This window comes from Choristoneura fumiferana, chromosome 26 (genome assembly GCF_025370935.1).
Source record: "Choristoneura fumiferana chromosome 26, NRCan_CFum_1, whole genome shotgun sequence".
Taxonomy (NCBI): Eukaryota; Metazoa; Arthropoda; class Insecta; order Lepidoptera; family Tortricidae; genus Choristoneura; species Choristoneura fumiferana.
In genome coordinates, this window is record NC_133497.1 from 9,440,969 (window position 1) to 9,455,230 (window position 14,262).

At 39.2% G+C, this 14,262-nt stretch overlaps 1 protein-coding gene and 1 long non-coding RNA gene across 7 annotated transcripts in view; both read right to left on the reverse strand.

Annotated features, from left to right (window-relative positions):
- The window catches only part of hts (adducin 1-like protein hts), a 170,997-nt gene that overhangs the window by 18,153 nt on the left and 138,582 nt on the right, over positions 1–14,262 (reverse strand). For all 6 annotated transcript variants that reach the window (XM_074107810.1, XM_074107807.1, XM_074107809.1 and 3 more), the window contains 4 exons: positions 12,573–12,704; positions 9,664–9,823; positions 7,747–7,842; positions 662–733 (listed from right to left, as the gene is read on the reverse strand). In XM_074107810.1, the coding sequence (XP_073963911.1) occupies positions 662–733; positions 7,747–7,842; positions 9,664–9,823; positions 12,573–12,704 (460 nt within the window). The remainder of the gene's footprint in view (positions 1–661; positions 734–7,746; positions 7,843–9,663; positions 9,824–12,572; positions 12,705–14,262) is intronic.
- Positions 1–14,262, reverse strand: part of LOC141442808 (uncharacterized) — a 166,826-nt gene that overhangs the window by 18,153 nt on the left and 134,411 nt on the right. The window lies entirely within an intron of this gene.

The following is a 14,262-nucleotide window of genomic DNA, read 5'->3' on the forward strand; positions in this document are numbered from 1 at the left end:
CGTCCTCCAAATCTACAAATAATCAATAAAGGAAGTTAAAAAAACATGCACGTCAAAAAATATCGTGCGTAAACAATTTAAAAAAAAAAAAAAAAACTTATCAGTAGTGCAAAGTGAAATATAGGAAAAACTAGCTTATTCTAAAAAAAGGGTAGTGAGTGAGATGAGAGAGTCAGTAAGTGAGTAAAGTCGGTTAGTGTGGGTCAGTCAGTGATTCAATTTAGTAAGTGATACCGTTTGTCGGTGAGCCAGTCAGTTACTCTTTAAAAAGTTAGTGAGTACGTCAGTAAGTTAAGACTGAGTCAAGTCAGTTAGTGAGTGAGTCAGTCATTAAATTAGGCCGTCAAAATCAAAGTCAAAATATCTTTATTCAATTTATGAATGACCAAACTTATGAATGACAAAAATTCCATCACCGGTTCGGAATAATCTCTGTTGAGACGAACCCGGCAAAAAAGATCAAGTCGGTAAACAAATAACACCGAGTCAAGTCACTTTGTGAGTGAATTAAGTGAGTTAGCGAGCGTATCTGTCAGTAAATTACTTCAGTGAGTGCTGTCGGTAATTGAGTCGTAGTCAAAATGTACCTAAATGAGTTAGTGAGAGTCTGTCAGACTGTACCCCGGTTACCTGTGACAGTAAAAAAAATTTTTTCACTCACCGTCGCTCAAAACGACTTCTGGCTGACTCCTGACCGGCACTTGTTTGGTCTCTATTCTTAGCACACGGTGTTCTGCAAAAAACAAGAATACAATTTTAGAAAAGTACAACCAGAGAACAATAAAATATCATGGGACAATTGACACCAATTGACCTAGTCCCAAACTAAGCAAAGCTTGTACAGTCAGCAGCAGAAGTGGTAAGTATTTTAGTTACGGTGCACAATATTATCTACACACGACTCTACTGCTAACGAAATAAGAGTGCTGCTCATCCAGTTCTGCTGCTGACTGTACTATGGGAAGGTAGTAGAGTAATAGTCATCATCATCATCTCATCTCGGCCTATATTCGTCCCACTTGTGAATACAGCTCCGAGAATGAGATGGCTTAGGCCGAAGTACCCACGCGGGGTTAGTGTGGATTGGGACTTCACATCAAAGATGTAACGGATGTGGTTTTGTCGGAAACGAAAGCGGAACCCAATGTTTTGGGGCGCAGTGCTAACTTAACCTAACCTACTTTTCTGATAGCAGTTCGTTTTTGCGGGGGACGCAGTTCTAACCTAATCTAACCTACTTTTCTGGTAGCAGTTGGTTTGTGCGAAATTACATTTTGTACAATCATTTTTTACAATATTAGCCAAAAGAAAACGTTTGCTTAGTAAACGTTTGTCGTTATAAAATTTGACAAAGTAAAATTATGCCAAATGATAATTTGACCAAATGAATAAAATGCGAAATGTAAATATGTTAAAGATTCGTTTGGGAAATGAAAGTACTGCGATAAGTTTTTTGGGAAGTGAAATTAGGCGAAAAATATTTTGCCGAAGCGGCAGTACACCCTTTATAGGTATTTATTTTTCTCTCATGAACACGTATTTCATTAAATCATCGTGTATGTTGTGTTAGACAATTCTAAGAACACCAATTTACCTAATTTTTAGGGTTCCGTAGCCAAAATGGCAAAAAAGGAACCCTTACAGTTTCGCCATGTCTGTCCGTCCGCGGCTTTGCTCAGGGACTATCAGTGCTAGAAAGCTGTAATTTTGCACGAATATATATGTAAACTATGCCGACAAAATTGTACAATAAATAATTCAAAAACAACTTTTTTTAGAGTACCTCCCATAGACATAAAGTGGGGGTGGGTTTTTTTTTCTCATAAAACCTTATATTGTGGGGTATCGTTGGTCTTTTAAAACCATTAGGGGGTTGCTAAAACGATTTTTCGATTCAGTGATTTGTTTGCAAAATATTGAAATGAAATGAAATGAAATGAAATGAAATGAAATGAAATGAAATGAAATGAAACTTTAATGCCTAACATTAATACTTATCAAGTTACATTTTTATACATTTACACATTTCTATTGATAATGTTTACAAATATTCATGTTTATAGTCATGTTGGCACTGGGTACCAAACTCAGCATAATGCTGATCACATGACGCGACCAGCGCTGATTTTCAGTTTGGCCCCTACACGAGGGGTAATTTTGGTTGAAGTTAGTGGTTTGCGTTGTGTTCGTGTATATACATTATATTTATGTTCGTGTATATATATATATGTATGTATATTTTTTTTTACATGCATGTATGTAAGTATGCTATATATGTGTATGTATTTATCCATGTCTATATATATGCATATGTATCAGTATTGTAGAGGTTTCATGACAGTTGTATAAAGTATAGTCTAAGTCCTGGTTCTCGTATTGGTGTCCATACAGTGTTCGCATACAATTTCTTAATTTAGTTTCTGCAGCTCGAGCAAATGCTTTTTAACTAATTCTTTAAATTTAGCCAAAGATATTGGTTCACGCAGAGGTGGAGGCAGATTATTCCAAATTTTCGCTGCAGCATACTTGAAACTCCCCTTGGATAAAGCTTTTTTAAATCGAGGAACCACTAGTGTGTTCTCCCTACATCGTCGTATGGACTTAGTACAAACATCTTTTACCCACTTCAGTTCCTCGTAAAGATATTCCGGTTTACCGGATTCGATAACTTTGCGCACAGAGACTGCCAAGTGCAAATGTCTCCGGCTTTTCATATTTAAATTATCTCTGTTATTTAGATAAGGTGTTATGTGCGCACGCTTTGGTATGTCATAACAGAATCGAACACAAGCATTTTGAACACGCTGGATTGCTTTTTTTGTCTTCTCTAATATTCTTGGCCCGTATACTATATCGCAGTAGTTAAAATGTGAAAGGACTAACGATTCCACAAGGATCTCTCTAACATTCTCTGACAAATATTTTCGAATATGATATAAGGTTTTAAGTTTATAAAAGGCATTTCGGATCTTGATGTTGACGTATTCCTCAAAGCGCATCTGCCCGTCTATCAGCAAGCCCAAGTTCTTTGCATGTTCCACTCGAGACACAGATTCTGACCGCAAATATATCTTTGGATTTTGCTCAATGACTTTGCAACGCTGCCATTTATTACCCATGATCATAAATTGCGATTTAGATGGATTTAGCACAAGATTGTTTCTTAATGACCAGTCCGCTATGACTTCTAGATCCTCGCTTATCTTACTGATTGCTTGACTAGTTTCGTTAGGATTAAAGGAATAATAAAGCTGTGTGTCGTCCGCATAGAGGTGAACATTGCAGTGTTTTAATTGTTTTACGAGATCAGCTGTATATAAAATGAACAATAATGGGCTTAAAACAGATCCCTGTGGAGTACCTCTGCCAATATTTTTAACTTCTGATTTAGAAGGCAACCCCTGTGCTGTTTGCAATTCAACAAACTGTTGTCGTCCCGTGAGGAAGGATTTAAACCAGTTACAAGACGATTTGGACACACCGTAATAAGCCATTTTTGCTAGTAACAATTCTGCATTGAGACAGTCGAAAGCGCGGGAAAAATCCAAAAGGACGAGTATTGTGGCCATACCCATATCTGAAGCTGTACTAACATCACTTGTGACCTTTACGAGGGCGGTTGCCGTACCGTGTTTTCCACGAAATCCCGACTGTACGACCGGCAATAAATCTCTTTCTTCCAGATACCTGCTAAGTTGTTCACAAACTACCTTTTCTATTATTTTGGACAGTACAGGAAGTATACTTATTGGACGCAGGTCTTTATAGTCCTCAGTTTTGCCACATTTAGGTATGGGCCTAACTTTAGCAAGTTTCCAGTACTCAGGAAAGACACCTGATTGAATTGAGATATTCACTATATGCGTAATTACGGGCAGAGTTACGTCCAGTGTAAGTTTTACCATCTCAATGGAGACATTGTCATGACCAGCAGCTTCTGTGTTTATTGCCTTAATAATTTTAGAGACTTGATCTTCCGTGCATAATTTTATGTCAAAATGTTGATCATTTGATTCATCATTTTTAAAAGACGTATGAGTTTCGCGGTCCGTATCCAAACTACCCGGCAATTTCAAAAAATAGTTATTAATTTCATCCGGCTTAGCTAAATGTTCTGGGATCAGCGGCTGGCCATTGTCTCCCAAAGACGCCGAGTTCTTGAGACGATTCCACATCTGTTTTGGTTGATGCTTATTTTTATTAACATAATATGTAAAGTAGGCTGTCTTTTCACGTTCAAGTGCATTATTCGTATAGTTTCGGAGGCTTTTGTAGTACTCCCTGTGAGAATTAATATTTGTTTTACGCGATCTTTTGAGAGCGGAGTCCCTCAACCTCATCATTACTTTAATGGTGTCAGTAATCCATGGGTAGGAGTGAGAGCCGACTCGTACTCTATGTATAGGCGCATGCTTATCAAATAATGATGTAAGTAGCTGATTAAACCGTTTTACCTTTTCATTTACATCCTTTAATTTGAAAACATCCTGCCATTCCATTGATTCAGGTCCGTCTCAAAGCTCACCTTGTCAATGTTACCTAATGGTCTTTTATAAATGTATTGGAAAGTTTTCTTGGGTTTTGGAATATTTAGTTCTGCTATGACCATTCCGTGGTCACTAATTATAGGGTTATGATTTACATATATTCTGTTCAAGTAACTGGGACAGTCTGTGATAATTAAATCAATTAAAGTTTCAGTACTATGTGTAATTCTGGTAGGCTCCCTAACCATTTGCTCTAAATTTCTTTGACACATAAATGACACAAGTTTCCTTACATTAGGGTTATCTGGTAACTTCAAATTAATATTAAAATCTGTAAGTAGAAAAATACCATTACAGTAAGCGAACATGTCCAAAGAGTCACTCAAGGATTCAATTGCACAGTCCACAGACACGGTCTCCGGTCTATATGCTGTACCGATAGCGAAACTTCCTACTCCCTGTACCTTTAGTACCAGCCACATCTGTTCGAGTGTGGCCGAAGGGTGAGGCTTCACCCGTACTGATATATCGTTACGGACATAGAATCCTACGCCACCACCTTTTTGTCCGTTCGAGCGTGGTTTACTTCTTAGGATGTAACCGGGAATAGAAGGTATAGTTTTGTCTTCGTCTACTCGTAACCATGTCTCGTTCAACGCTAAGATGTCTGGTCTGTGTTCGTCCACCGCAGCCACAATCTCGTCCCGACCCGTGTTCAAGGAACGAACGTTTAGTAATGCCAATTTTAAACGTCTTATTTTTTTACGCGACATATCAGTAAAAGTATATATCTGTATGTATATAGTGGTTAGCTTGTAGACGAGAAGATGGACGATTGCAAAAGAAACCAGTATTTTTCATTTGAGCATGTATAGAAATTACTGATGAAGAATAAATTGTGCATTGTGTAGTTTTGATGAGTGATTTTGTGATATATGTTTTGCAAAAATACCAAAACAAGACTTTGGTTACTCCAGTTGTATAAGACCCTCTTTCTCTAAACATATAATCAGTGCAAAATACAATATGTATTGGAACCATTAAATAGTAAACATAAACAAACACTTCCAGCAGACCAGTTGGGGTAAATAACATAGTATTAAATAATGCACTTTTATAGCGGTAGCAGCATACATATAAAAAGCGATTAAAAAGGTTGTAACGATGAATAAAATAGCCATTATTATTTAGTGATAAATGTAGCGGGATCCACGCCAAAAACACGCTGTACATCTTTTTCTAATTTAAGATGAACACTCCTACTGTCACTGCCGTCAGTGCGCTTTGCATAAATACGTCCTTCCTTCGTCCAGACGAATTTCCAGTTGGCAGTGCTTGCAGCCCGACGTCCTTTCCAAAAGATCATACGATTGGTCTTCGTTAGACGCTCGTTGACATAAATTCTCGCCGGTTGATGCTCTGGTAATCCAATGTCCTTGGTATCCAGTCCTCGGCGAGTCCGTGCATTACGCAATACTTCATCTCGCAGCGCGCGCCGAGAGAGGCGCACGACGAGCGGGCGTGGCCGTGGGCGCGGGAACGGGCGCGGCGCGGGCGCGGTCGCGGTCGCGGAGTCGCTGGCGACATCGGTCTCAGCTGTACTCTCGGTGTTAGTCGCTCGAATTGGGCCCACTCTGCTTGCACTGACTATATCACGTTCGTCTATGTTCATACCCAATTTTATGCCAATAGCTTGCACGATATGAGTTGTAGATTCCGCTTTGTGCTCCGGTACTCCACTTATTTCCACGTCGTTAAGAAGCAGGGCCTGCTCCCTTTCGTTTATTTCCATCTGCATTCGGTCGACTATTTCATGAAGTTCCGATGGGGCGGGCAAACATTTCTGATTATTTTTCAGAGACTGTAATTCTGCATTTAGGCGCAAGTTCTCTGATTGAAGTTCTTGTACTTTAACATTCACAGAAGAAAGATTTGCTTTGAAGCTTTTGATTTCCTCACTTAAAAAGTCGGTTGTATCTGAGAAATCTTTCTTTATTTTGTCAAGAGCGTGGCTAAATTCTTTTTTTATTTCTCGGAAGATCTCTTGCTTTGTCGAGTTCAATTTCGAGTCAATCATCGCCAGATCCCGTTGAACATTTGCTAATTTCGCATCCAACATACTCGATAAGGAATCCGTTATTTTATTTAAACTAAGCTCCATAGAACTATTATTGGCAGCTTGGGCGCGTAGTAGCAGGTTTTCGATCTTATTGTGGTCGCAGCTCGGCGTCTCCTCACATATAGACATGTCCGTGTTTGACAAGCCCGGCGGCGACCGCTCGTAATGTTTTGTCACTGGAGTATCCTCACCTCTTCGACGCCGCGTCACGTTACTACAAGACGGGCAGCGCCAGGTATTATTACCACTTTTGACATATTTCTCGTAGTGCTCTGTCGGCACGCTGACACAAGAATAATGATAACCGCCCTTACACGATGAACACATAAGCAGTAAGTCTTTGTGCACAGCCTCGCTGCAGGCCAAGCAATTCATTTTTGCACAGATAGTTAACAACTTGCAATAATAATAGTTTATTTTGTTATTATGCGTACGTAGTCGATCGATACAGTCACAGGTGCACTGAGTTAATAACGGTTGTACGGCTAAGTTTATAATCGAGACGTTTTACACTGATTGTCACTCATTCATAACCAGTACCATAAAACCTTATTCAGAGTCACTTTTTAGCGTGTAAATACTTATTTCCAAACTATTTTGCAAACAAATTATTACTTAAAGATATTATTTTTGCATTTTATAAACAGAGCACAGCGCAAACGATGTTTACGTCGCAAGAGTTACGACTACCCTCCTTATTCAACTTTAAAGTGCAAATTTTCATTAAAATCGAGCGTCCCCCCCCCCCCTCTAAAATCTAAACCGGTGGGTGCAAAAATTATAAATAATTCAGGATGGTAGTAAGTAAGTATATCAAACTTACAAGGAAAACTATAACGGTCAAGTTTTCTTGAGAATTATTAGTAGTTTAAGAGTAAATAGCAGCCAAAGGTATAAAATATACCTAAACTTGGAAGATTCCGTACAAAATACGAAATCCTTAAAAAAATAATACTAAATTTTTTCGTAATGGCTCCGGAACCATATTTCGGGCGTGTCCGACACGCTCTTGGCCGGTTTTTATTTATGTATTAACTAATGATGGCATATTTATTGGTTAATGTTAGATGTGACCACATTATATGTAAGTACAATTGTACCGTTTGTGCCAAAATAAACATTAAAGCATTACACACGTACCATCCCGCGACTCCTCCTCGGTCTCGGAGGGCGCGCTCGCCGGTGAAGTGATCTGCGCCGCGCTGATGGCTTCCGACTCCGAAAGGTCCGTGTCGTCTGCAACAGACAGACAGACAGTCAAGATAGAGTAGATAATAAGTTTTATCTACACCCATATAAGTCCTCTATAATGCGTTCAAAAACATTTGGCAATGACCAGCAATTACAATAATAATAACGTCGTTAATTTCAGATTATGCATAGTTATCACCATTAAACAACCGATTTTGCTATAACAAATTTCTTGCTTCGTCTCGTTTCATAAAACCACACTTATTACGTAACAGTTGCATAAACTACTATTATATACAACTAGTGTCTACTCGCGGCATCGCACGCGTAAATCATTAAACCAGCAGTTGAATTGTAATTCTGGGATTTTACAAAATTCATGTGGGAATTCCTGAAAATTACATAAAAACAACCATGTCAAACTTCATGACTCTAAGCCCAACGGTTATTTCGAGGTTTTATCCCTATGGATACTAGCAATACCATTGATCTTTAGCAATAGTATTACTTATTTTTATCAATCGATAGCATCAATAGTATCGATAAAGGCTGACCAGGAATATAAAAAAACCTGACAACATTGTCGGTGATGTTATTAAAAGGAATATTTTCTAATCCCTCAGACTTTTTCTATGACAAATACTTTTATACATTGTGAATTGTTATCCTTCCAAGGCTATGGCTAATCTTCCACATTTTAACGCACAAAAACACAAAATAAAACTTCAAAATACCACGCGCAAACAACGTTTAACTTTGACAGCAATACAGATGACATTTGAATTAAGTGTTACCAGTGCAAGAAATTAGTTCTATTGGTTTTCCGCAATATGGCGAGGTTTTTTATAATTCTGGTCAGCCTTTACTATTGATCGTTAATCGAGAGTATCGATACCACTGATCGTTAGCAATAGTATTATGTTCATTAATCGATAGTATCGTCAAGGGTCGATAGTATGAATGATTTTCAAAGCCACGATAGTATCACGATACAATCGATAGACTATATCGAAAATACAAACTGAGACATGGATGCACAGAAAAAGCAGAAAAAGAGACCAGCGCTGGGAATCGAGCCCAGGTCCTCAGCATTCCGTGCTGCGTGCCATACCCCTACACCACCACTGGACAGGAGTACAAACACGAATTTCTCCTATGCACAAATATCTCAGGCAGGTTGCTTTTTTTACTACGCAACTTAAGCAGCAGCACTAGCGACATCTATGTTTCGCTCTCATCGAGAGACGTTACATTCTTTCGGAACTAACCGCTCACCCGGACCAAGAGATGTCGCTACTAAGCAATCAAATTATGATTGAAATTATGATTCGATATGGTTTTACGGGATGACCAATAAAGTAACAAATTTGGAGTTGAAATAAAAAGTACAAAACGACTCCAAAAATCAATCTTAATTTTTATAGTAGTTTTATAATTTTATAGCATATCATCTTATCTAATGCATATCGAAAGTACAAACAAACTGAAATATAGATACACAAAAGAATACAAAAAGACTCCAAAAACCAATCTTAATTTGATTGCTTAATAGCGACATCTCTTGTCCGGGTGAGCGGTTAGTTCCAATGGGATGTTGAAAGTTTCTCGATGAGGGCTACAACATAGATGTCGCTAGTGTCGCCGCTTAAGCGACTAAATAACGAACAAACAAGCTGAGATATGCGGTGCATAGGAGAAATTCGTGTCTGTACTCCTGTCCAGTGGTGGTGTAGGGGTATGGCACGCAGCACGGAATGCTGAGAAGCTGGTCTCTTCTTCTGGTTTTTCTGTGTATCTATATTTCAGTTGGTATTCGATATACTATAAAATGTTGGAAAAAAAGGCTATAAAAAAAATAGTAGTCACAGTCTGTGCGCGCGCGGCGCTCCACTATGCGGCGGTACTCGGCGATGTCGCTGTCGGTGACGTGCTCGAACGGGTTCCGCGCGTACGGCGCGCTGTACACGGTCGCGTTGTGCTGGTGGCCGCGCTGGATGATGCCTTTGGACGCGGCGCCCATCAGCACCTAGCGAGCAGGAACAATTAATGAGGGCTGTCGCGTATGAATTCGCCGCTAGAGGCGCTAGTGTAGCGTGAGGTCTCCGAAAATAGTTTTTGGGCGAGCTACGCGGGTTTATTTATAATTAGAATAATTTTGTGAATATTTTGCATTACCTGAAATTATGCGTTATGGGGCAATGAATGTCTGTGTTTCGAGACAGTTTTGTCTTTTGGAAACTTTTGTCCTCCCTTTCTTCCGAACAAAACGGGACTACGCAACACTGTGGTTGCTCGATATTTTTATGGTACGGTTTTAAGGTGTATTAAATATGATTTTAATCTGAACTTTGTTTTCACGCCCGTAATAACAGACTTGAAAGCCACACTTAAGAACCTCACGCAACAGTGGCGCCATCTAGAAAGACAAAAAAACGATAGCCCTCATTCAATAATGCTTTTCTAAGGGTCTAGCATTATAAGGGTCTGTGGAGGCGGATCTGCGACAGCTTCAAGCCGACAATTGGCGTGAAGTTGCACACCGATCGGGTTAAGTGGCAAGCTCTCGTTTCGGAGGCCAAGACTCATTTTGGGTCACTGAGAAAAACTAGTTAGTTAGTTATTCTAAGGTTCTCGCCACATCTATTAACACGGAATCTGCTTTAGCCGACCAAAAATCGCTTTATGTTCACGCAATAAGAGCGAAACAGACGTCTCCCCGTCGGTAAACGTCGTTATTTGCCATCTCATAACACCATGGCTGCAACGAATCGCATCGGCCGAGTCGATCGACGTCTTTTCCGCTCATATCGGGTGGACATAAAGAATTTTTTGATCGGCTAAAGCCGATTCAGCGTCGATAGGTTTCGGGAGACCCTAAAGCTCAGTTTCGTTGCGAGGAATGTGTTTTTCATCAGCCAATAGAAACGCTTCATTTACTTAGCCTCGCTCAGCTCAGCTGTTTTCACTATACAGGGTGGAAAGTTGAGATGGGGCAGCAATACTGAGTTAAGACACTAACTTTAGTTAAAATGTTCAGTTTTTAGTTGTCTACATACTGTTTAATTTTCTTTAAGCATAAAGGATTCATATTCGTAAAAAAACAACATGCGAAAGTTTCACTTTGCAAATTAGTACCCTACGAACTGTATGGAAAAAGTTTTATTTGATTTGTGGGTGTTCTAGTACTGTAACGTTAGTTGGTCTCAAAGAGTGTTTTAATCCTTGATAGAAATGGGACCGATTGGCATTAAAAAAAAAGTCAAATCTGTCGATTTTCTCGCTGACTGTACATTTTATCAAAAATCTGAGAATGTCGATTGTCATCACTCAAAAAGTTAGTAAAGGTCTCCTAAGAGCATTTTCGCGTAGCAGCAAGGGATCTAGTAGCTGCCCTTGCTGCCCCATCTCAACTTTCCACCCTGTATGTACTTTGCGAAGATAGGTAGGTAAATGAAGCATTTCTATTCGTTCATCAAAAAACATTCTCACATCTCAGTTAGAAACTAACCCCCTTATTCATAAACGACAATCAAACCTATTTTAGTTAAAATGCCGCTAAAATTCTTTTGTCCTTATCTGTCACTTCGACATTTGTATTTGTTAGAAAGGGACAAAGCATTTGTTAGTTAACATAGGCTTGTTAAGTTTTATGAATAAGGGGGTAAGTGTATGTTTTCGTTTAAATAGCAACTGGTCTAAAATTCTTCGACTCAAAATTCAATAGTACATTGTGTCTTAAGGGCGGTAAATAAGGAATTACGAACGAGAGTCTATTAGAAGCCCGAAGTCGAGGACTGGGGGCTTTAATGAGTCGATGTTGGTAATTCTAGTACCGTCCGTGCGGCATACAATGTTTTTCATCACATTTGCGAGTAAAATTGTATATTTGTAAAAAGAAAAACTAATATTTTTTCAAAAATTGCCGACACCGCTGGCTGCGCTTTCGGCACCTGCCACTTAATGCGACTGTCAAAATGTCAGATTGCGGGTCCAACCAAATCGAAACGAAGCGTCCAAAGCGCACCGATGATTTATTGCCCTACAGGCAGCGAGTGTTCCACATTAGTAAAAAGTGCGTGTGTCTGTGTATGTATGTCAGGGTGTCCACTACAAATAATGAAAAAAAAAATCCAAACTTTTCCCCGACCACATTTCTAAATCACATCTGGCATGGATCACAATTCTGGCCAATCAAGTACATTTCAAACCAGGTTATATGATTTTTTTACTGCCCGAGATATTAATCTAGACCCGATGATGGGAATTTACTGCACACCAAACGTGCTCACTTTTTCGTTGACGTCTTTATGGTGCCACTCTTTAATACGTCGCCCAGAACTGGAACGACTGGTGTTAAAAATATTGGGCTAAATTTTAAGAAATGACAAGTTTTTACAAGATTTTATTTAATTTCACCTGTCCCGTTGTCTGTCTGTAATCAAATCTTGCAAGTTAAATTTGACAAACTTGCAGTAGTCAAGATTGACTTGAAATTTGGAAAACTTACGTAAATCGCGTGACAATACAATAATCTAGTAGTGTTATCCTGGTAGTCCAGCCAGGATCGTCTCCGCAGGACGGAACTCTTCAACGGTTAATAGCATCGACTTGAAATTTGGTATGCAAATGTAGTTTGGGTGACAATGCAAGTACAGTCAACAAAAAGTACAGTCAGCAAAAAAAGCTTGTTATCAAAATGAAATTGGATTAGTGGACACCCTGTGTGTGTGTGTGTGTGTGTGTGTCTGTGTCTGTGTGTGTGTGTGTGTGCTCACCACGTGGTCGCCAGTGTGCGTGTTGGCGGCGTCCTCCCCCACCAGTTTGCTGGCCTCGTCCCACGTCACCCCCTCCAGTATGTGCGACTGGGGCCCGGCGCTGATCTTGTCCGCGCGACGGTTGTCCTTTATCTGCAAAGTCAACATTTATAAACTACTAGCTTTTACCCGCGGCTTCGCACGCGTAAACTATTCGGTGTGGTAGCTGCAATTGAAATTTTCGGGATTTTACAAAATTTCCCTGGAAATTTCCAATATTTATATCGTGGTCTTCATTGAGGTTGTGTTGTGAATAACTGTACAAAATTCAAGACTCTAAACCCAGTGCTGAAGTTTCAAAATTTTTCCCTATCCAAATTCAAATGCAAAATTCAAATTCAAATCATTTACTCAGTAAATAGGCCGCAATGGGCACTTTTACACGTCATTTTTTATACTACCAGCGCTTTCGGAAAGACCATCATTGCCAAGAAGAATGCGCCGCAAGAAACTTGGCAGAAAGTCATTTTTTCAAAATAAAATAGGTATCCCGTGGTAATATCGGGTCAAAAAAACGTCTTTGTGTTTTTCTAGACATCCAGCTTCCTACATACCAAATTTCATGGCTCAGCGGTTAATATTTCAAGATTTTATCCCTAACCCGTGGGAATATCGGGGTAAAAAATAGATTATGTGTTATTCCAGAGGTCCAGCTACCTACATACCAAATTTCATGGCTCTAAACCCAGTGGTTGTTATTTTGAGATTTTATCCCTAGGTATCCCGTGGGAATATCGAGTCAAAAAGTCCCTTACGTGTTATTCCAGACGTCCAGTTACCTACATACTAAATTTCATGACTCTAAGCCCAGCGGTTATTATTTCAAGATTATATCCCTATCCCGGGGGAATATCGGGATATAAAGTAGCCTATGTGTTATTACAGAGGTCCAGCTACCTACATACTAAATTTCATGGCTCTAAGCCCTGCGGTTGTTATTTCAAGATTTTATCCCTAGGTATCCCGTGGGAATATCGGGTCAAAAAGTCACCTATCTGTTATTCCAAACGTCTAACTACCTACATATCAAATTTCATGACTCTAAGCCCAGAGGTTGTTATTTCGAGATTTTATCCCTATCCCGTGGGAATACCGAGATAAAAAGTATCCTATGTTTTAATCCAGGTTATAAACTAACTTTTCGCCAAATTTCATCCAAATCCGTCCAGCCGTTTCTGCGTGAAAAAGTAACAAACATACTCACTCACTCACTCACTCACTCACAAACTTTCACATTTATAATATTAGTAGGATATCTGCGCGTTTAGTAGCAGCTCCTAGAAAGGCTAAGAATTAGCTCGAAATTAAAGCCACATCAGATCCTTCTTAGACGATCGATCATTTCAAATTTTGACGTGGTGATCCATTATCCTTTTTAAATAGCTTGGGTACGGTGGCATTTTTTTTTTCTATTCCACGCCATGACTGTTTCAGGTCAATACTTTAAAAAAAATATACTTGAATACTGAAAGAACAAAAAACATCTCCATAGCTGAAAATATTTCGTAATAATAAACACAAATCACTTAAAATACATTATTTTGTTATAAAACTAAAAATTCGGGGAAATGCTACCAGCATCTTTGGCACCATGCCGCAGGGTCCATTTTTAGATTTATTATAGTTTTAGTTTATTTAATTTTATTGTACC